The sequence below is a fragment of the Venustampulla echinocandica genome, assembly GCF_003357145.1.
Source record: "Venustampulla echinocandica strain BP 5553 chromosome Unknown scaffold_0, whole genome shotgun sequence".
NCBI classification, from domain to species: domain Eukaryota; kingdom Fungi; phylum Ascomycota; class Leotiomycetes; order Helotiales; family Pleuroascaceae; genus Venustampulla; species Venustampulla echinocandica.
The window spans coordinates 3,993,488-4,015,903 of NW_022474205.1; the positions used below are offsets into that span (position 1 = coordinate 3,993,488).

At 50.0% G+C, this 22,416-nt stretch overlaps 7 protein-coding genes across 7 annotated transcripts; 3 read left to right on the forward strand and 4 right to left on the reverse strand.

Annotated features, from left to right (window-relative positions):
* Positions 1-422: 422 nt before the first annotated feature.
* BP5553_01255 (uncharacterized protein) lies at positions 423-3,838 on the reverse strand (the record flags this gene model as incomplete). Its single annotated transcript, XM_032009878.1, has 13 exons — positions 423-807; positions 864-925; positions 977-1,337; positions 1,393-1,483; positions 1,613-2,100; positions 2,161-2,191; positions 2,241-2,414; positions 2,465-2,685; positions 2,749-2,887; positions 2,940-2,956; positions 3,009-3,460; positions 3,536-3,604; positions 3,809-3,838. 13 exons carry the CDS (start codon positions 3,836-3,838, stop codon positions 423-425), a joined length of 2,520 nt encoding a protein of 839 aa, XP_031873932.1.
* Positions 3,839-4,885: 1,047 nt separating this feature from the next.
* Positions 4,886-6,238, forward strand: BP5553_01256 (uncharacterized protein; the record flags this gene model as incomplete). The annotated part of the gene is made up of 3 exons (XM_032009879.1): positions 4,886-4,949; positions 5,177-5,513; positions 5,572-6,238. 3 exons carry the CDS (start codon positions 4,886-4,888, stop codon positions 6,236-6,238), a joined length of 1,068 nt encoding a protein of 355 aa, XP_031873933.1.
* Positions 6,239-7,509: 1,271 nt separating this feature from the next.
* On the reverse strand, positions 7,510-8,840 carry BP5553_01257 (SurE-like protein; the record flags this gene model as incomplete). Its single annotated transcript, XM_032009880.1, has 3 exons — positions 7,510-8,459; positions 8,516-8,678; positions 8,757-8,840. 3 exons carry the CDS (start codon positions 8,838-8,840, stop codon positions 7,510-7,512), a joined length of 1,197 nt encoding a protein of 398 aa, XP_031873934.1.
* Positions 8,841-9,598: 758 nt separating this feature from the next.
* BP5553_01258 (p-loop containing nucleoside triphosphate hydrolase) lies at positions 9,599-12,212 on the reverse strand (the record flags this gene model as incomplete). The annotated part of the gene is made up of 3 exons (XM_032009881.1): positions 9,599-9,943; positions 9,974-11,852; positions 11,911-12,212. The coding sequence occupies 3 exons, from the start codon at positions 12,210-12,212 to the stop codon at positions 9,599-9,601; spliced, it is 2,526 nt and encodes an 841-aa protein (XP_031873935.1).
* A 299-nt stretch (positions 12,213-12,511) lies between these two features.
* Positions 12,512-13,830, forward strand: BP5553_01259 (Homocitrate synthase; the record flags this gene model as incomplete). The annotated part of the gene is made up of 2 exons (XM_032009882.1): positions 12,512-12,753; positions 12,837-13,830. 2 exons carry the CDS (start codon positions 12,512-12,514, stop codon positions 13,828-13,830), a joined length of 1,236 nt encoding a protein of 411 aa, XP_031873936.1.
* An 879-nt stretch (positions 13,831-14,709) lies between these two features.
* On the reverse strand, positions 14,710-20,158 carry BP5553_01260 (Ras GEF; the record flags this gene model as incomplete). Its single annotated transcript, XM_032009883.1, has 2 exons — positions 14,710-19,639; positions 19,749-20,158. 2 exons carry the CDS (start codon positions 20,156-20,158, stop codon positions 14,710-14,712), a joined length of 5,340 nt encoding a protein of 1,779 aa, XP_031873937.1.
* A 452-nt stretch (positions 20,159-20,610) lies between these two features.
* On the forward strand, positions 20,611-21,496 carry BP5553_01261 (uncharacterized protein; the record flags this gene model as incomplete). The annotated part of the gene is made up of 4 exons (XM_032009884.1): positions 20,611-20,786; positions 20,841-21,031; positions 21,184-21,276; positions 21,309-21,496. 4 exons carry the CDS (start codon positions 20,611-20,613, stop codon positions 21,494-21,496), a joined length of 648 nt encoding a protein of 215 aa, XP_031873938.1.
* Positions 21,497-22,416: the final 920 nt, after the last annotated feature.

Sequence of the window (22,416 nt, forward strand, 5' to 3'; positions counted from 1 at the left end):
TAGATACATACTTATTCTCTAGAGCTGTTTCCATTTTCCCATTCTGTTGTCTTGCGGAGAGTTCATATCTTCATGGAGTGTTTACGGTAGGCTCCGATCAGTCTGCTTCGCGGTTTTTGGTGCAGATAGAGGAAGCTACTTTAGTATATTTGGCAGCGATTCCCGAGACAACCAGTTGGTTATTATAGATCGCGTGATTAAGGCATGGCAGAAAGCATTTTCCACGTTTAGCGCGGTGAGCGGTGAGCAGTTTCACGTATTTCAAATTCTCTCTTTACTCAGAATTTTGCCGTCGTTTGCTTATTTAGGTATATGAAGATTATATTCCCATAGAGAGTATTCTACGAATTATGAAGCCTTTTGCCCACTATAGGAAGTAAATTGACGGTCCTGTTATACATCACTCATTACCCATTACCCATTTAGCTAACACCTATACTCTCCTTATTTGCTGGCACTGGATCAGATTCTTTTTGTTGGGCAGCCTGGGCATGGTCCTCCTCAGCTTGAGGAGCCTGCGCTTGAGCAGCCGCAGTTGTAGCCGCCTGAATTTCGGCATTCCGGGCTTTGATAGCCAGCCGCAGTACCTCACCGTCATACCACCCGCGGAACTCAAGGAAGCCAATGGTAGGATTAGGTTCTTGGGCATCTCCTTTTGACTTTGGCTTTCGCTTTAGCCATGAAGGCAACCGGGCCGCCACTATATGTAGGAATCTTCTCCACAACCACGGCACCACATACTTCGAGCGATATTTGATGTGCTGCCTCGTCGGGATATCGAATATAGATCTAAGTTCCTCAAGCGACCTGCGGCATTGAATTTAGTATGGTATTTTCTGGTCAATAGGGGGTCGCCGCCATACCTGCCCTTCGTCTCCGGAACAAAAAGGAAACATAGCACAAACGCAACCAAATTAAGTCCCGCCTACCAAATGTTAATAATAATATTAATAGAAAAGAGTAGACAGAAGCTCACAAAAAGCGACAATGAACCCCTATATCCACCCATGGCACCCGACAAAGATGGGAAGATCAACAGCACAAGGCCAAGGCCTAGAAAATTCACGGCCACGGCAAGCGAATGCCCGACTTCTCTCACAACGAGTGGAAAGACCTCGGCAGAGATGGCGAAAGGAGACGTCCCAGCCGTGGGCGAATAGGCGACCAGATAGAAGAACCCAAAGACACCAACTAGAGGCGGGAGGGCGGCGCCCTCAGCGCCCTCTTTGAAGGAGAATGCGAGGATCAACATCAATACGAACATAGGTACAAAGCCAAGCAGAAGCATTCTCGCTCGGCCAACGAAGTCAAGCAGCCAAAATGCTGGCGTCCCAAATCTGTTGATGGTCACTGGTCAGTTGCCGGTTGCTTTAATGATGGGGCCAGCCTTACACGAAGTTACAGAGTCCGATGCCGAAGCCTACCCACGCTCCGGTGCGGTCGGAGGCTTTAATGGTGCTCACGAGGGTCGCAGAGAGGAACACTATGCAGAGTGATAATATTAGCTTTGGTGGAGTGTGTTAAGGAGATGCCAAGAAAAAGATAGGTAGCCTTGAAGTATTCCAGACCCAAAATCTGACACTCTGAATATTTGATACTCCGGCAAACTTACTAATTGTATTGATGCCAGTCAATTGCTGCGAAATCATCGCAGTTGAGGCGCAAACGAGTGCCCTTCGCGATCGGGCGTCGTTAAATGTTTGTTTGATTCGTCGGAAAAAGTCAAGAGAAAAGTGTGTCCCTGAATCAGATGTTACATATAACGGTCTCACCAGGCCAGCCGAGCCTTGTTTTTCGACATCAGGTATTTTTTCGATATCAGGTCTATTTTCTTCATTCTTGGGGGCTACTTCGATTTCATTTTCAGACACGTTATTTCCCTTTCCCTTTTCCATTTCCGTTTCGTCTTCTTTTCCTATTGCTGTGGGGGTTGTCTCCTTGGAGTTGAGCTTTTGAGCTAGCCGAATTGCCCTGCGCTTGTTTATGGATTCGCATTCCATTTGCAGTTGGAAGTGGGCGTACACTAAGTCACGAGCTGCAAGCAAGCGGGAAACTGGCGACGGTCGTAACATGGTGAAAGAGTCGAGGGCTTTCACAGGCCTAGTAGTTCAAAATAAGTTTGGGAGACTGTGGATGGGAAGTTGGGCTTGCTGTGCTTACCTTCCTCGCTTCATTAGATATCGTGGAGATTCTATCAAGTTAGGCTGCCGCGTCAGGAATCCGTTGACAAACAAACTTACCAGGCATAAAATATACGATAAACAGTAGAATGATAGTCGGTATCAAGATTGTGGCGATCTGGACTCGCCAGATAATTTTATTTGGAGCGTTCATATGCAAGGTTGCCAGGTTGGATGAGAACCCCAAGAAGATGCCAAAAGCATCACTCAACTGCCACGTGGATAAGAGGTTTCCTAATAGCCGCTCAGTTGCTGTACGCCAATTTGGGGTAAATAATCCTTACCGCGGAGATGATTCGGGGCCACTTCAGCTGTTAGGAGTGGAGCCGATGAAGCCTTTGCCGCCAATGTTAACCCAGTAACGATTCTGCAGCCTATTATTTGGGCAATTGACGTTGCGAAGCATTGCCCTATCGTCGCAGCGATCGAGAGAACACATGCAACGGCAATAGCGCCCCTGCGTCCAAGAAAGTACTCTTGCAATGGGTCAGAGACGAGAGGTGCCCTTTTTAAATATCAACGCCGAACCAGAATCAGCAGAACGCGAAAAACAGGTGACAAGACTCACAGCAGTCCACCTGCAAGGAAGGGAATGGCGTTTAAAACCCCAAAAACCCATAGATCCCCAGTGTTTCTTTGGCCGTTGTCTCCCCTTGTGTAATGGAGGTTGAATTCCTCTGTTATCCCCAAATTTGCCCCGTTCATCGCTGTCAACGAAGCTTAGCGCAGCCGGAGAGTACATTCACAAGTTAAACATACCAGATTGCGTCCATCCCCTATAATACTGTTATTACTATAACTAAAAACATCGCCAAGAAGAGTACTTACTGAATAATTCCAGCAAGACAGGCTGATAGTAGGGATCCTTTGAGATATTTTGATTGTCCCCAAAACCCAGCGTGCTCTTCACGATTTTTAGGCCCTTCTGATGAGTGGCTGCCATATATCATGCGTCGCAACACGCTAAGTGGCCATATACTTATCTTGCTAAGATTTTCGTCATCCATGAGATAACCTTTCTGCTCATCCGAGAAATTTTGGGATAAGGACTCGTTGGCCAAGGCATTGTTTTTGTCTTTCGCCAGTTGTGCTCCACAGTTTAGGAGTTCGAAGTGTTTATCCAACCCTAGGTCTGTTTCTACAAAAGTCTTCACCTTGCTCGCCAGTTCTGCGTCGTTGTCCTTCTCAAATGGATTGTCTAGGTCTAATTCGTCTGTATGTATTTCCGGCGCGTTTTGGGACCGGTCGCTTTCCGAGCTTGATTTAGATGATATCGATGCCTGGGGTAAGTTAGATATTACATGTAGAACTAAGCCTAAAGTCCGTAAAATCGAGGTTTCTAGGCGCAAACTCACTGGGGATTTTTGAGAGCTCGCTCTAGAGATTCCATTACCAGGAGACTCGGGACGAGGCTGGGTTTCTTCCTAGATGAGCCCCGAGATTATGTTAGCACTGAGTAGTCAAAGTTGGCAAACCATTCTGCGTGTTCAAAGTTCATGCAGTGTCCAGATCTCTAAAATAGCTACTGGTACTAATGACAAGGATGATACCGCTACGAATGGACATATAGATCAAGCCGGATCACAGGAATTGCATCACTGAATAAAGGTCGAGAACAGATTTCTTACCTCTATCGGGACTTTTGAGGTGGAAGCCATGGCAGTCTAGGCATGGAAACTTTGAAAATATACTTCTAGTTCGATAATATATAGCGAAGCAATGTTTTCTTAAGAAAACATACTAGCACAAAACACCAAGAGAGAGGAATTTCTTTTTTTACATTCCCGGAGAGGGATTAAGGATACAGAGACAAGGCACGATGCGGCTCTCCAGTAACACAAGAATATGAGAGGCTGAGAGACAACTGGGGGTACGAAGGTAATATTGCTGCGACTGAAAGGAATTTGGGGGCTGGTCAAAGAGGCAATCAGGATGCGTCATTCCAGCTGTGATAGATGTCACCTGCTTGCACCAGGGGCCATATGGACTCAGCTTGAGGCTCCCCGGGAACTGGGGATGCGTAAGCTGGAGGCCGTTCCCAGTTCCAATATTACGAGCACCATGGGGTAAAACGTGGGCGCATCCTCAACCGGATACAACCCCGGCGCCCTACCGGCCTGCTGACAGCTATCCGCCCGATGTTGAAGATGTGAGTGGCCGCTATGGCTGTGACGAATGAGTGGGTGGTAGGAGGGGAGTGGTGAGTGGTGGTTCCGAGGCAAAAATATAGTGAAAGTTGGCGAAAGCGCATAGAGGCTGGAATCTCCCAATACAATATTACTCCGTATTGGACACGTTGATAGAGTCGCCCTGCGACACAGCCCCAATAGGATCCCAACCCGCCTGAGCTGCCAGTAGGGCTGTCGCAGTCTGCTCGCAGTCACGTTGCACAGAGTCTCGAAGGGCTACCTAATGTCCGGTGTTGTGACTGCTATGACTGCTGTGACCACTGTGACCGCTGCGACAGCTATGCCCGCTGTCGAACCTGTCGGCGCTGGCGGAGAGAGCTCGCATACGCATAGCATAGCATACGTATACGCATGCCCTTCAATCTCCATCTAGATCCATGATCCCTCCATTTATCCATTTCCAACCACGACTACACTGCCTCGAGGCTTTGGTCCCCTTTGAAGTTTGGCCTCTTGGCTCTTCACACATTTATAAAGTTGAAAACCTAAAGAAATATAACAAAACAAACCACTACCATGTCTGGTGCCGAGATAGTGGGCGTAGCGGCCGCCGCCTTCCAGTTTGCTCAATTCGTTGGCAGTAAGATAATCCGATCCTCGGTCTTATGGCTCCGAGGCACTGAAAATGCGATGGTAATGAACGCTGACTCTTTCCAGAGACGGTAATATTCATCAATGAATATAAGAATGCCGGGGAGAAATATAACAAGAGTACGCAAACACTTTAACTATCCACTAGACAGCGTTTCTTTTGTCGCCGTCATAAAGATGTATTAGTGACTGAGGGCCGTGCTCCCTGCTAAATAGGACTGGGTGAGCTTCATTCAAAGCTCAGGACCTTTCAAAGCGCTCTCGAATCCCTAAGTGAAGCTGCACAAACCATAGAATCATCGACGCGCCGCACCAAAAATGAATCTAACGCATTGCGCCGCATGAAACAAGGTCTTGAGGACAGCTATCATACCTTATTTGCATTATTTCGTTGCTGGGGTAAACTTCGAAAGCGTGGAACGCGTTCAAGTCTCCGGCTCGTGGTCGACTATTGGTTCTACGAAAATGAGGGCAAAGAAGTTGTTAGCAGAGGCGTGGATGAGATTGTTGATCGAGTGAAATCTATTGAAAGCGCGCTTCTATCCATCAACACGTACGTTTGCAATCCAACCCCAGCTATTGCTATGATACCAGACGCTCACAGACTCTAGGCATGTCGCATATGATTCTAGGGAGGTCATATTCGCAATTCATGAACGCCGACCCTCCTCCACCCCCTCCACATATTCAACATCGTTCGAAGATGATGATACGATGACCATGTGTGAGATCGGAGAGGTTAAATGGAACCTCGAGCTGCTGATAGATGAAGAGTCCGACTCAGACACCTCAGGCTTGTCTGGTGCCATCATCACTGCCATTGAGAACAAGGAGTCTCGAGTCGTCGCCCAGTTATTGGCCAACGGAGAGGATCCCCTGGCGAAAGATGATAATGGATGGTGTGCCTTTCATTATGCTGTGAGGGCAGACAGCAAAAAGGTCATGCGTGAACTTCTCCGCTCAAAGAAGGTGCAGCGCGATATAGAAGGAGTTGACAGGCGAAACAAAAGCGGAGCCACACCTCTCCATTTTGCATCCTCTATCGGCAGGAAATCAATGGCCAGGGAATTACTCAATGCCAAAGCTGACAAAAACGCGGTAGACAACCACAATCGTTCACCGCTTTTCGTTGCTGTTGAGGGGAAGCACATCGGTATCGTCGAGCTTCTGTTAGATGAGGGCGCGAAGTTTGAGCCTTCTACTCCGGTTCGGTTCAAGCAAATGAGAAACACCATCAACAATAACAAATCTATAATGGCCAAGGCACAGAAAGTCTGAAATACCTTCATACAGCGCGAGCGCTAAACAACACCACTCGTCGCTCAGAGGTTACTATGGTTGCAATACAGAGCCTCGTGATATCCCATTCGCAGCAGCCATGCCACAATATTGGTCGGAACGCCCAATATCGCTCCCTCAATATTATCGAGTAAGGATAGAGCAAGCCTAGATTCGCTGGGTGGGGGGTACCAGAAACTCAATCTGCTGGATATTCACGCGTCAAGGAAGGACTATACGGTATGTTGGCTCAGCGACCGAAATCTATCAGACTACTATCACTAACTTTTGGATGGACAACTGTTCTTTGCATGTAGGCCTCTTGCCAGCATATTCGATAGCGTAAGACTCCAGACTTGTTTCAGTCTTGGGCTCGACACGTCTGTTATGTTGAGTCTCCCTTTCATCAGGCAGTGGCGGAATACTTGTCTCTCTCGAAATACACGGTCCCTTGCGTCAAGGGGACGATCGCAACAACTGGTCGATTGGCCTTTGCTCGGACGCTGGTCAAACCCTGATATCGACAATACGGATATATTTAGGAGGAAGTAGAATAGATCACATAGGTATTCGTGGATGGGGATAGAAACAAGTCTAACGCAGACTTTATGGCTGCTACCGGGCTTGAGGGGCCGTCTACAGTCCGAATACTATTATGTGCTTGCTATACTTCGTAGTTCGTATTATTAACAGTTCCGGTTAGCAGCCCCCGACACAGCACCTCACCCCTCAATACAACGCTTCGGTCGACAACATTCCTATATTCTATAGTTAGCAAGACAATTTCAACTGTTTTTATAAAGGTAGACTTGTCATTTTTACACAGTGACTCTTACCAGATTCTAACAACGCCTTCGAATAGCGGCGTCTTGTAGCGCCTCGTCGAATACATGAGAGAGACCAGCCGCTGGATATCGATGTGATAACTTAAAGAGCACCCGAGTGTGAAGGCGTATTGATATATCACTAGGAAGCTTGCTATAGATAGGGTTTAGGAAATATAACGAATGGAGTGGGTCCGTTAGAACAAGCAGGTGCATATTGCCAAGTACTTTGCGGCTAGGGTGGATATAACGTTGAAAGCTTGTTACGACTTGCCCCCTTGAACAGTACCATAGATTCGTACGAGTGCTTCTACAAACAAAGCAACTTCCAAATCTCCAGTCGGTGGACTTCCAACGCCCAACGAGGCTTCTTGCATTCCCGTGGCCCATTCCGCGTTCCCGCTTGCCGAGTTTCTCCGTTTCCTTTTCCTTCAGGTTTATTTGTATTCACAACCACAAATCAGCCACAACCACGAGAACCATACCAAGCCCACTCGCAACCCGAGACACCCGGAAACTTCCAGCTCCCACATTACCAACCGGAAACAGTGTCGAAGTCGGAGTTGCGGCCGTAATCACTGCTGTCCCATTCGTAACACTAGATGTGCCATCCAAGCCACCGACCTTTATCGTTGAGTTGGCATACTGCACGAGAGGAGCCAGGTCACCCCTCAAATCGGGGCTTGCATGGCATGCAAGCGGGGCATCATAGTCAACGGTAAATACCGACACGGATGATTGGCATCCCGCATTGAGGATATCCGTCTCTCCAGGCAAGGAACAGTCACCGTTGATACAGGTGTTTGCGCCTTCGGGCACAACATTACCCCAGGTGAAGAGTCCCGTGGTGCTATTGTACACAGCCTCGTCCACATCTGCGCCACCTGTGAGACGAGTATGAATGAATGGCGGGTTGATGCAGGAATCGTTAGTGAACGATGTAATGAATGGCATGTTGACGTTTATTCCATAGCCTGGGGGAAGAAGACGCCCTCCTCCCTTTTTGGCAACGTTGGTAATAAGCTGCTGGGCGAGATTTGCCGCAAGCTCGCCGTAGATGGTCGCGGTGTCTTTCAGTCCTGCAGACGTCGTGGTGTTTACGTGGTAGTAGGCTGTTTGAACGGAGGTTCCGCCTGAGAAGGCGATTGCGGGGATGCTCCGCTCAACGGCTGTATATGCTGCACCAAGGGTGCCAGCGAGCGTGTAAAGGAAGGGACCTAGGTTCAAGCCATAATTGGGGCCGCTCAAGACGAGGTCTGGAGTGCTGAAATTGGCGTATCGGGGGAGGACATAGTCGAGGGCGACCTGGACGCAGGCCGAGGGCGTACCGTTATAATACCAGATATGAGAGTCATTGGGGTCTGCTCCTACGGACGGCTGGCCCTTCTTGACAATACCTAGATTAATGGTTAAAAATATTCAAGATCGCGAGGGGTAACTGGGAAAGGCTCACCGAATTCCGAGTCAATTGTCAAATTCCTCTCTGTGGTATAGATAGCAGTTCCTCCCGCTCCGCTCTGGTTGGTGACCGAGGCTACAATCCAAACTGTGTGCCCATATGCCTTGACTGCCTTGTACATCTCGCGGATATTGGCGGTACCAAACCCATCATCGTTCTAACAGACACGTCGAAATCAGCAGTGTTCGGTAGAGGCGCCCATGAAGCCAGGCAGCATAAACGAGAGCATACTTACACTAATCAGAATATTCAGTCCATTGACTGCAGAAGAACCAACAGCAGCAACCACCAGCGCCGAGGTCAATTGACTGAACCGCATCTTGAGAAGCGAGGTACACGGAAGCTAGACGGCGAGAGCGCATGGATACGGTGCTGCACCAGTTCAATTAAGCAGCTCGCGACGAACAGACACTTATCTAGTCTTCAATTCATTTCAGGGCATCGTGCGAAGTAAATATACGCAGTATACCGCGCGCAAAGCGCATCTTAACACGGAGCTATCAAGCTATCAACAAGCATTTAGTACCTTGAAATCACCCTTAGCTTGTTGCAAGGGTGACTTGGAGCTCAATCCTGGCACAATCAGCGACCGAGATACAGAAAAGGAAGGAGGAATAATGATAACGGCGATCAGGGACAAGAAAATTGCACTTCGACCTTCGGAAGACGCCTAAAGGTGCGAAATGGGTAATAGTGCACGCGACTGAAGAATTCCTCTCCGGTTGCATTATTCAATTCCAACACTAGCACCCACTAGATCTGTAGGTAGGCATATACTTTCCCCACCTTAGATAGTAGAATCATACCAGATGTCGATAAGAGAAATATGATAAGAGGCAATGCGTACTAAGCACTTGGACCTATTTCGACCAAGCATCAAGTTAGGGATCATGGTCATAGTACGAGCGCGTGCCTACCGAGTGGAGAGGGCTTCATGCTGTGCCACAGTCGAGATGAACTATCTTCTCTGCAGCTACTAATATGCAAAAGATCGATTAGAAGTCTATCCTGATATCGGACTTAACACTCCACAAAGACCAGCGATCTAATCAACCTATCTAAGTGTATTCTACAGCTCTATCTGTCCACCTCGACCATATTATCGGCCATCTGCTGCGCCATCATATCCGCAAAAGTCCCTGGGAAGTTATTTCTATCCCTCTTAGCCTGACCCACGGTCGTCAAGATATTTTTGATCCCGACGCCAACTTTGTCTGTGCCGGTAATGGCTCGAAGCTCGTTGAGGGACTCGATCAGATCAGATTCGTTCTCGAAGGACCCAAATTCTCGGAGTGCTGTTTTGAGTTCCTCGTGCGTATTGATGTTTGGTACTGCTAGCTCTCGGTTGAAGGTCTGTTTCACATCAAGTTGTACCATGACGGATCGTTGGGAGGTTGTGCCCAAAACCAGGAGCCGACGGCCCTATCTTTTGTCAGAACCTGAAGAATTAACCAAAGAAATGGGAGAAGGAGAACTTGCATGGGGTGGTTCCTTAGCAATGAGAACCATTAAAGCTTGAGTGACAGGATTCGAAAACCGGAGACCAATATTCGACCATTCAATAATTCGCTCAATGTTGTCCACGATAACGCAGTTCAGGGGTGATTTGTATGCATCCGTGAACATCTTTTGGAGGTATTGTACCTTGGCCATTTCACTGAACCCTACCATATTCTCAGCAGAAATAAGCTTGATGAAGGGGAATCCGGAATCTTTCGCGATCTTAGCCGCGATTGCGGTCTTCCCAGAGCCTGGAGGACCATGCAAGAGAACAGAGAGTAGCGATGCTTCCGGCGCACTCTTGACATAGTCAACTGCAAGGGCACCTTGACTGAGGATGTTGTCAATATTAGGACTGAAATGCACGATTCCGTGTTTCATGGCGGTCTCGAGCTGCTCTTCAGACACACCAAACGCTGGCTTCACTTCTTCCAGGGCGTTTAGGAAATCCGCTCGGTTGACTTTCATATTTTCGATATCATCACTGACACCGGCAACAGTTCCGACTTTGACATGGCGGTTGAAGGCAAAGGATGAGGCGGACTTGACCAGACCTCCAATCTCAGCACCCGAGAAGTTCTTCGTCACATGCGCAAGTTCCATAACATCGACATCCGAGTCCATGACATTGTTATCTCGCATTTTCGAAGTGTGGATCTTCAAAATTTGCGCTCGTCCAGCCTCGTCAGGCAAGGAGATTTCCATATGGACTTCCAATCGGCCAGGGCGTAGTAATGCATCATCGATCATATCCATCCGATTCGTCATTCCGATGAGAAGGATGTTATTGAGTTGATCGACACCATCAAGCTTGGAAAGCAGTTGGTTGACTACGCTGTCACCAACGCCGGTTCCACCACCAGCTCCGCTACCTCTTTGCTTGCATACGGCGTCCAGTTCGTCGAAAATGATGATATGAAGACCACTTTCGTCTCCCTTCTCCTTATATTCTTTCTCCGCATCCGCGAAGAGCTTTCTGATGTTCTCTTCCGACTGACCCACATATTTGTTGAGTACTTCAGGTCCGTTGATGACCTTAGGCTCTCTCGAATTCAACATCTTTCCAATTTGGCGGGCAATAAGCGTCTTTCCGGTACCTGGAGGTCCAAAAAGTAGAATACCCTTCACGTGCTGAATACCCAGCTTCTCAATCAATCCTGGAGGGAAGATACGCGATGCAAAAGCTCGTCGGAAAATAGCACTGAACTCAGTATCCAACCCGCCGATTCCCATATCCTCAAATTTGAAATCGGGAGCAATGATAGAATTGGCGGCCGGCCGCTTTGCAGATCCTTTCAGTTTAATGGGTGATTTTGCATCTTTGTAGAAGGTGATCGGGGTGTGTCTCGTGAGGATACCTCGTGCTGTTGGCGACGGCGTAGTTGGGGCATTCGAAGATGACTTTTCCATGCTAAGATCCACCAACTGGACAGTCTTCACGGTGAACATCAAGGGAATGTTCTTATAATCCATTAAGAGCTTCTGCCCGGGCGAGAATATTTGGTTCTCGAACTGCTTGATGAACACGTCGGCCAGGACATCCTGATCATAGGGGACCTCTGTAAACTTCTTCACTGACGCAAATCCAGCTTCCACATCCAGGGACCCGAGGTATGTGTGTCCACCTTGAGAGAAAGGGTCGTATAATTCGGCGGTGATGGGATCCATCATTCCAACATTGCACCATGTCCGCTGCGGATCCGACAAGCTTATACATCCCGGTGGAAAGGAGCCCGTCGGCCGAGCTGTTACCACATAGCGGCCGTTGAGCAAGATATACAAATCCGAGCCATCTCGAGATGGGGGGAAGTCTTCGGGCGATACGGCGCACCTAGCAGTGGGGTTAGCATTGCCACCATATCCCATAAGCACAGTAACGCAACACTTACAGATTTCCAAAGATGTATTGGTTTGCCAACGTCTTATCTTCAACTTTTGCGATCCGTAATTGTATCCGTCGTGCTGGAGACATTGGCGGCTGCTGCGTCCGTCCAACTTGGGGGCGTTGCGGCATGGCCTGTCTTGGTTGTTGTCCGTAGCTCCCTCTCGGATCACCATAGCCCTCTGGCGCTCCCATGGACATAGGAGTGTCATCGCGCGAGGGGGGAGCTGGAGGACGAGCATAACCACCTTGTGCTTGTTCTCGTCCTGCTCTTGGGCCTTGGCCGAAGAGATTCTGGCGGATATTCATGCTGGAGGTATGGTCTGATAGGAATGTATCGAATATAGAAATAGTTCGTAAAGCTGTTTTAAATGCGTACGGATTGCTTTAGATGGAATTCCAGTGGCGTGCCTAGCAAAGGTGCAAGCTGTCCAGAGTCCACGACCGTAGTGTAGCCTTGCTAGTCCAGGGATACCAGCTCCAGTGGAAACTGTCCTTGGTGTAAGAATGACTCAGGTAAGGAAGGACAGATCACCCACTCGCACTTATAAATGGAACCCACTGATCTTATCGTATCGTGATCTAGCAATGGCAAACTTTCAGTCGAGATGAGGGTCACAAAATGGGTTGTACCGGTCTTGTTGCGTCTGTTGTCTCTCTCTAGTTTGACGTCTGCAGGAGGTGGGAGCGAGGCCAAAGCGCTCGTCGTCGGTTTCGCCTTGTCCGCATCATCCGCCACAGCCACAACAGCCACAACCGGACCACAGCCTCGACCTCAAGATCTCAGCCTCGAGCTGGACTTCTTCCTCCAAGTCGCAAACCACGAACTCAGGGTCCCAATCATGCCTCTGTGAGTCCCACTATATACCTATATCCTTATCCAACCTCAAATCCAAAGCTATTGTCACTTACTAACATCACTCACTACCGCAGACATTTACTAGGCAAGAAATCATGGAACGTTTACAACCAGGATAACATCGCGAAAGTAAAGCGCGATGAAGCCGCTGCAAAGGCAAAAGAGGAGGCCGAGGAGCAGCGCATGCAGGAGATCGATGCAGATCGTCGCATGCAGCTCTTACGGGGCGAGATACCTACGCCAATACCTGACGCCGAAGAAAGTAATGCCGACGACGTTGGGGAGAAGCGCGAAGGCCGGCGACATGAGCGCAAGAGGAGGAAGAAAGCTGGCGAGAATGACACTGATTTCGAGATGCGCATAGCTCATGAGCAGACAGCGAGTTCAAATGCCGAGAGACAAATCGTGCTGCGGAAGCCTGTCGATGCGCCGTTAGTCGATCACAGAGGACATATTGACCTGTTCCCGCAAGAACGGGAACGATCGCATAAAGCGGCGAAGAACGAAGAGGCTGAGAAAGAAGCGGCGAAGAAGAAAAAGGAATATGAGGATCAATATACGATGCGGTTCTCCAATGCGGCGGGCTTCAAGCAGAGTTTAGACAATCCTTGGTATTCGAAGACCAATAGTTCCAAGGAGCAGGAAGCAGACGGTATGCCTGGTAAGGATGTCTGGGGTAATGAAGATCCGAGACGGAAAGAGAGGGAAGCTGCGAGGATTGTATCAAATGATCCTCTCGCGATGATGCGTCAAGGCGCGGCACAGGTGAGGCAGGTTGAAAAGGAGAGGAGGCGCTGGCGAGAAGAGAAGGAGAAGGAGATGCAAGAGCTTGAGGCTGAGGAGAGGAGGCGAAAGCGTAAGCGGAGGCATAGAGATAAAGAAGATGGGGATGAGGATGATTTAGAGGATTTTAACCTCGATGCGCCTGAGAAAAGTCCCTCGAAAAGAAAGAAAGGAGAACACAGTAGGGCTCACAGACACGAAAGTCGACATCGAGACTCCTCCCTAGGTCATTCGCACCGGGATGAAGATAGGAGACGCAGGCATAAACATAGACGCCGTGATTGATCATTATCCCATTCGTTACAAATATATAATTTATATTCTACATTGCCTATGTCAATAACAGCCTCATCAGAGCCGTAGCACCTATCGATCATAGTAATCTATATAAACACACAGTAAAAGCAGTAATAGTTAAAACTATTCATTACACTGCTCTGTATAAAGCCTGATTTGCATTCGTGGGAGGGGCATCAAATCATTAATCAATCATTAAGACGTTGCAGGTAGCTTCACCTATACTATTCAGTCACAATCTCTACACAAACCACATATTATTGAATTATTTATATTTCCTATTCTAGGTAGGTACTAGCGGCTAATAACAACATTTGCCTCCTACCAAATCTTCTCATCCATGCCCCTCAACCTCAAAAAAAAAAACTCCAACTGGGTATTCCTTTCCTGCAATGCAAAAATTCGCTTTCCCGTTCCGCTCATCGCTGCAGAAATAACACAACAAAAGACAAGAAAGCCAGCGACAGCCCTCGGGCCGCTTTTCGCTCGCTTCCCGCGGTTATCTATTTTGTTCGATGGTCGAACATGATGTAAGGGGTTGGTCCCTCTTAAATATAGGACAGAAGGGGGAAAAGGATTCGTTATGGTTTCGTCGGCGACAAGCCGTTTGGGCGGAGCAAAGATAGCCAACCAAAGGGTGTGCGATAGTGGTCCGCCGTAAAAAAAAAAAAATCAACAGTAAAGGTATCAAGACAAAAGCGGAAAACGAACAACTTAATCGTATACAAGAGCGCTTGGGGTGTTCATATGAGAACAGGGATTAAAGATATTGAAAATGGTCCAAGAGGTCTGTTGAGAATGATAATTGGTCCCCATTCTAGAAAGCGGGGAATATCTCAAGGGCGTGGTATCAACTCAGAAGGGTGTCTATGCTTGGATGATTCTTCCGTACTTGATGATTTCCTCGTCGGAAAGAGCGGCCATCCAGAGACATCTTTCGGTTATTCCCTCAATCGGTAGGAACCTATATAGATGACTAGCCTCCAGAAGCCTCAGAAGGTTCTTGACAATAGTAGCATCGGCGCGGCATCTTTCAAAGTTGACAAGAGGTTCTGTGGTTGGTGTGCTGGCAATCTGGCTTGGCCTCTCGGAATTGGTCAGAAGATCATGAGTGTAGATGCCCACAAATGGAATACAGCCTTGGTCTGCGCCAGAACCTTCCATCTCCGCTCGCATGCTGTGGAAGTTGCTTGTCGGCGAAACGAGTGCCTCTAATTGCTTCAACGTCTGTTTGTCATCAGCTGGGACAGAAGCCCAGGTATTGGTTAGACGGGCAAGCTCCTCAGAAGTGAGAGCCACAGTGAGTTGCGTCATAGTTGCGAAATTGCGATATTTGCGACAATGAGCTGCAATGTGGATCAACTTGCTAATAGTTCGGACACGTTCCTCAAGGTTTTCGGTTAGGACACACTCCGATATAGCCCATTTCACCACGAGGTTGAAGCGGGCAATAACCACCTCCACTCCTCGAGGCTCAGAGGTGCGGAGGAAATCGACCCATGATCGAGGCTCGCTAGTTGCATCCTTCCAATGCATCTCAATTAAATCCTTCCAGTCAATCTCATTGAGGGCATCTTTTTCGATCAATGTAAATTGCTGCGCAAGTATTCCCGAGTCAAACGCAAGGACGAAGGGCAGGTGGATCGAAGTCTTTCTTGAAGGCTCGGCTATAATGTGGGATCGAAGTGGATCAATAGATGGTGTAGCTCCTCTATCAACGGTAAAGTCTTGATTAGTTCCATCCATTGTGGGTGTGAACTCGGGGGTGGGGGGAAGGCTATTCGGATCTCGTTGAAGCTGAGCTTGGGTGGACCATTGAATATTTCCCATAGTTGGGGACAGCCGTAATGCCTGGGTCAATGTTATGGGTGGCGAGGGAGGATGGCCAAGACCATACGATGGAGTAGATATTTCTTTGACGATTGTTCCAGGGTGGACAGTAGGAAATGTGAGGGTCGATGTAGACTCGCGTTCGGTGTACTCCGTTCGTGAAACCATTTCTATTGATAGTTCGGAAGAAAGATCGCTTCGATCATCACTCTCGCTGTTTAAAAATGACTCGTCGATGCTCTTGTTATTGGGTACCGTGTCGCCACCTGCTACGTCCTTTAGACTGTCTGTCATATCGATGAAGTCGAACGAATTTTCGTGCGATGATTCAATAGCATGGTCATTGGAACCCACCCTGTCACCGCTTGGATCTCGAAGTATGGAACGCTGTGACCAATCTCGCATCGCCCTCGGGCTCGGGTCCCTTACATGATCTAACAGTCCTCTTTCAAGTATCGGGATGGAGTTATAAGAAGCTGCCGATCTTGGAGATGTTTCGGCTACATTAACCTGGACTCCTGGAGGCTGATAAACAGTAGGTTTAAGCTCTTCGCCACTCGAGTGCTGTTGGGGGCGATGTGTCGACACCGAACGGGTGGCCTGTGGTAAGCTGCTGTCCATAACTTGTTCATGTCGTTGCCGGCGTCTCTCGGCTTTAACCGCATCATCCCTAGGGAACGGCGGGCTGACATCCAATGGGCGCACACCAAAACTTCCACCACGGTCGGCAAAATCGCCAACATAGCTTCTTGAAGATGCATCAGAATTGCGCTGTTCGTATTTCCCCTCCAGTTTCAAGAGAGCAGATTCAACGCCTCCATCATCATTAGCATCGTCGGGGATCTGTGCAAGCAGCTGGGCTTCTTTCTCAAAAGACGGACTCATGATCGGTTGAGATGAATGTGTGCTAACTAATGAAGCACGACGGTTCTGTGAAGCTTCTGCCAATGCGCCAAGAGAGAATGTTTGGGATTTTTGAGCTGCTTGATCATGCCCAGCCGAGATAACATCTACGTAAACACTGGACTCCCGTAGTGCATACGAGCTCCGCACAGAGTCTGAGTAGGTTGTCAATGACCCGGTAGACATAGGCCGCCGAAGAGGTTGAGAGTTGAGGTCCCCCACATTCACAACTGCTCTTAAATCACCACCCGGACGTCTGCGAAGGACTCGGAGGGGGCGGGGGACCACTGGATGTGAGAGACGTTCAGGTTCTTCAGAGCCGGAGAACGTGGTGGCATCAAAGCTCTTTTCACTTCTAAGTTGTGCAATTCCACTATGGTATGATGCATACCGCCGCAACGAAAGCGACTTCTTCGATCTCAAAGGATGGCCTTGGGCATGGATAGAGGACATACCAACCGATCGAGGGCTGCGAAAATGATCATCGTCTCTAGGTTGATTCAGTGATTCGACAAAAGAGTTTCCCTCGAGAGAAACTGATCGGTTTCTAGTATGTTGTCCTAATAAATGAGATGACCGTCGAGGGGTTCCGAATGGCGCCTCAGGAGGTGTAGAAGGTGGTGTGGGTCCACCGGATTGCTGCAGGAACGCATCCGCAAATGTATCTACGGATGGATTCATTGGTAGGACGGCCTTCATGGAAGGATCCCCCGAAGCAATCGTATCATCCACTATGACAATAGATTTACTGCCGTTGGTCATCCCGCTGACTAGAGCTGTGCGGTCGTCAGGCTTCGCTACCAGTGGCTCGAGGGTCGTGTCTGAGGTCATCGAAGAATATTGACGGCCGACATGGTTCTGACTGCTATCATCTGACCTGGCCTCACCTAGCCCTTGATTTGCAGCTTCTGCTTCAGCTTCCTCTTCAACGGCCTTCTTGAAGTCCTCGGCAATCTCAGCGCCCAAGAGGTCGATGCGCATAGGTGCTTTGCCCCCCATATTTCGAGGCCGCGCCTGTGGGACAACTGCAGTTCCAGGAAGCCGATTCATCGTAGCTCCTCGGACGCCGAGCGGCGGGATATGAGGGAAGCTGCCTTGTGTGGGGGACGCATTCGAATTTTGTGCTCCTCCAGTTCTAGTGCTTAGGGCACGGCGGACGCTACTCAGCAACTTTTTCATGCCCGGTCCTGACATTGCTCCTGGGCCCTTTTGAGCTCTGGTGGCGGAAGAAAATAGTGCGGCCTTGTGGTTAACGTCTGCGGGGGTGCTTGGAGCAACAGCATCAACAAATGCTTGGCCTGGCGGGAAGAGGTTTCCTCGGACGAGGTTCCCAGAGTAGGGAAGGTTGACGAAGAGCTCAGTAGTTTGGTAAATAGCTTTCGGGACCGGTTGCTCAAGTGTTCGATTGTCTCGGAAGGAGTCTGAGAAGCTACCACTGCGCTTGTGGGCGTGGGTTGAACGGACACGCTTGCCGGTAAGCGCCTTCGGGGTTAGAGCAACGGGTGGAGGATGGTCGTGGATAGAGCTCGTTGGGACTGGGTGAGCACCAGGGTGGTTTGCAGTTCCAATTATTCGGGCACGCGATGGAAACGAACAGGAAACAAAATCTTCACTAACCATGCTCGTGGGCGACAAGGGCGGTTCGGGTTGAGACTCTGCTTGCTGGGTGATTTGCGTATATTGGGGACGGGCCGCATCACCCAAGTGGCCGGGGCGCGATACGTCAGCAAAGAGCTTGTGGTCTTCTACACTTGACCACTCCCGTTCTCCAAAAGTGTCTTGCTCAATAACGCCCTCCTCAATCTGAGGCGGGCCATTCACCCAAAAGCTCGGGTCTAAGGCTGGATTCCGGGATCCAGCTACTCCTCCCGGAGAAATGAGGACATCAGAACGAAGGTCGGTATCGAATTCTGGGCCATCCCAGTACAAGGCGCAGACTCTTCTCCAGCATTTCTTCAGCTCCCCAAGTATTTTCCGGGGAACCTTGGCACGTTCGGCGTCGAGAGAGACGTCACCTTCAAAATTATTCAGGAGTTCGCAGAAAGATTTCCGTAGTTCGTAGTCCACAACATAGTCGTCCAAGAAATAATTCAAAATCCAATGGCGAATAGCGACAAATGTTCTGACCCTGACCACGGCTCCAACTTCGTCGTCACGTGTTAGGGCCCATTTTAGACGTGCAATGAGCATGTGTAGCAGGTCACTCGTATCCAGGAAGGAGCGGAATGTGAGAAAAAAGTCGGAGAGAAGGTCGTAGTCCACAAAGGTTGGTGATGTGATCTCGGCGACTATGCGTGCCGGCGTTGCTGCTCTGATACCTCCACCAAGGGAGTACCGGACCAGTGAGGGGTGATCGCAGGCAGGTTTAAAAGTAAGACTATCAAACATCTCAGGGCCGATCGGTCCACGCTGTCGGACTACACCAGAGGGTGGTATCGACAAGTCGAAAGGTTCTGGTGCATTTGAAATCACGCGGTCGAAATGCGGTTGCCAAGAAGCATCTGAATGGCGTCTGGAGAGGATTCGAGTTGGCCGACGTGAGTTAGGATCTCTTTGTGAAGAGAAGACACTTGAACGCAGGTCATCTGTAGCCGTTTGACAAGAGCTTCGAAGCATAGCCGTTCCTCGGGCACTGAATCTAGGGGTACCTAGCTTGTACGAGGGGATAGGAACTTCCAAAGTTGGAATACCAAGAAAAGGCGCCGGGGCTTTTGCCATATTGCCAGGCCTCTCTATGACCACTCTGAATGCTCCTGAATCTGAGTCAAGGACGACGCTGTTCTCGTCGATGGTTGAGTATGATAGGGCGCGCTCTTGTCGCGTGGACGGAGGTTTATGTTGCGGTGCGGTCTGGATAGGCGGGGACTTCAAGTCTCGCGCAACGCGGGCGGTGGGAGTTGCGGGCAAGGCTGGCGAGCGCGTGGGAATGGATTCACTATTACGCTGCGTCTCGTCCCCGTCCCGAGGCGATAACAACACATCAAGGCCTGCGGTGCTTGGTGGCGTAATAGGGAAAACGAATGAAGGTTGCTGATACCGCTGGTTTGCAGGGCGGATAGTAGGGCTATTGAGAGCTGTCAGCCAGTGTTTTCTTTATATCCTGTACTTCCAACTCATGATCCCTTCGCTATCCAAACAAATGGCATGATGGCCGAAAAGGGGTCAGGTCCTACCGTAAGTATATCCTGCCATTATTCCCAACCTTTGCAACGGTAAACTGCCTGCCTTCTCGTCCTGCTGAGCCACCATCGGGAGTGATGCTGATATCCTGAGCCTTAGCCTCCTCTAGATCCCTCCGCGCGCGACGATCCACGCTATTCTCCTTGCGCAATCCATTCTGCAATTGCCTCTTCCGGACCTGTTCTGGGGAGCGGCTGGTCACCGTCTTCGATCGCGGCGCGGGCCAGAGCGTGACGCCATTCATAAGGGGTCGGGAACCTTCCATATCGCGGACTGTCGTCGCGATGCGGGGAGACTTTGCGAATCGTCCTCGCGGTGAGAGACGGTCTCGCTGTCGCTGCCGCAAGCTCTCCGGCGTGGGCGAGGACGAGCGGACCTCCTGAACCAAGGTTGCGGCCTCCATGTCGCGATTCCCAATCAGCGAGCCTTCTTCGCCTCAGCGACGACGGCGGCGACGGCGACGGCCAGGGGGTGGCCGTTGCCTATGACGAGGCCTTCGACGTCTGAGATCGCGTTGGTGTTCGTGGATACATTGATGTTGAGACTCTCGAGAGACGGGGTAGTTAGTTGGGTAGTCTACGTGACTGATCGGCGAGAGGCTAGACTGGAGAGAGCGCAGTACCGTATGTACAGTACAATGGCAGTGGGAGGGAGGTGGGAGAGACGAAGAACCTTGGAGGAGTCGAGTCGGGTCAAGAGGAAAAAGGCCTGGAATCCTAGGGTCGGGGGGGCTGCTGGCGCGCTGCTGGGGCCCTGGGCTTCAGCGCTGGACAAGCCCGGGAAACAGAACAGAACAGTGCAAGCAACTTCACATCTCGATAGAATGGCTGGGGGGCCTCAGTGTCAGGGTCCCAGATGGCTGGCTGGGGCAATGTAGGCGTCATGCCCACCCGCCAATACTCCTACCGCGTACTTCGTACACCAGAGGGTGCTCTAGGAAGCAATCAATCAATCAAGACAACTAGCAATAATGACACGACGGACAATGCACTACGCACAGGCGATGCCATATCTACTTGTACCTCCTATATGTACGTCCTATCTCCTCTGTCCGTGGTCCTACATGTACTCTTTCCTGTGCTCAGTCCCCGACTCGCGCTGGCGGCAACTGCATCGGCGATCCTCGATGCCCCCGTCCGCCCGGACTCTCTAGCCCGATGCAGCCGAAATGGCCCAAAGGGGGGATTTACGAGGGCCAAACTCGTCAACGCCGCCAGCCAGCGCCCGAGTTCAACCGCCAGAAAGTCGTTGGTTAGGGGAGAAGAAGACGGGCAAAGTAAGTACAGACTGCAGACTGCAGTCCGAGTAGTACAGGAGCACCAAGTACCTGCTACCAAGCACTCTACCAAGCACGAGTACTCGTACTGTACCACCTCGGACCTCCTCCCACCTCGTCCTCTCCTCTTCCATGCAACCATCTCCTTCCAGGCGATTCCCCCATTCTGAAAGTGGTAATTATTGAGCACCGACTACGGCGAAGTACGAGCTGCGAAGGAATCGGCTGCCCCGCCACCCAGGTCGGTGAGTGGCCGCTGAGCTGCTCGTTCCAACAGCGTCGAAGTCGCGAACAGAGCAGAGAAGCAAGGTCGGGGAGCAAAAAGCAAAAGGAGCACTGCCGGTACCGGTACTTGAGGGCGAACTGCTTCCCTCGTACTACTGCAAGTCAGAAGGTGATGGCCGCGATGTAGATGTACTCATTGGTCCCAGGGCGGCGGACACGAAGACCGGAAACTCCTCCTAAATCGACTCGGCCAAGCCCAGGCCTCCAGCGACAATTCGCCGGTTCGCATTCCATCTCGAGCTTCTGGCATCTGGCATCTGGCACTCGGCGCGCAATAACAGTGGCGGGCAGATTCGCTCTCATCGCGCGCGGGCGTTTTCTAGCTCATCGCCGGTTCGTGGATGTCCTTCCGGGGGCACAGTGGCGGTGGCCCAGCGTGCTTCTTGGGGCATTGGGCTAGTACTCGTACTGTACTGGTACCACAACACCACGGGGATTATTGAGCTGCATCGGAGAACTTCGTAGCTCGTACCCAGCCAGACGGGAATACAGATCTGGATGAGTCCTGGAGTCTTATCACAGGGTGGTATTTCAAATCGAGTTCTGTTACTTACGATATCTCGGTACCAACATCGCCTCGATCTCCAATCCAACATTACTTACCTAGGTGTCTAGGTACCTGATCCTTCGTTGCAATCGCCATGCATTGCATTGCGTCGCAGTCCACGCCTCTGATATCAGCTCATTATCGAATGACGAGTATAGGTACAGTGCACTTCCTTAACTGAATTATTAAGGAATATCGCAGACCCAAGACCCTCTGGTATCCTCTCCGGAGATCAGACTCCGAGTGCGCTGTAACCTTTTGCGCTTCTGTCCCTAATTTCCACCAAGATTGCCATCTGTTTAAGAAAATGTCTTGGAACCCAACCCTCCTTTCCTTATGAGGGTGGTTTAATTTCCACCAACCCACCGGACTGGCTAGGTATCTGCGATTGTCGGGAATTCCCTTCCCCCAGCACTTTAAACACTTCTGAAACTTGGAACGGTCGTACCAAAATGTCGGGAGAGGTGAAAGCGCAAATAAACCGCTTCTGTGCGAAGTACTCGAGTCGTTGTAATTATGTTGTTAGGCCTCGTCTCTGTTCAGAACCCCCCCC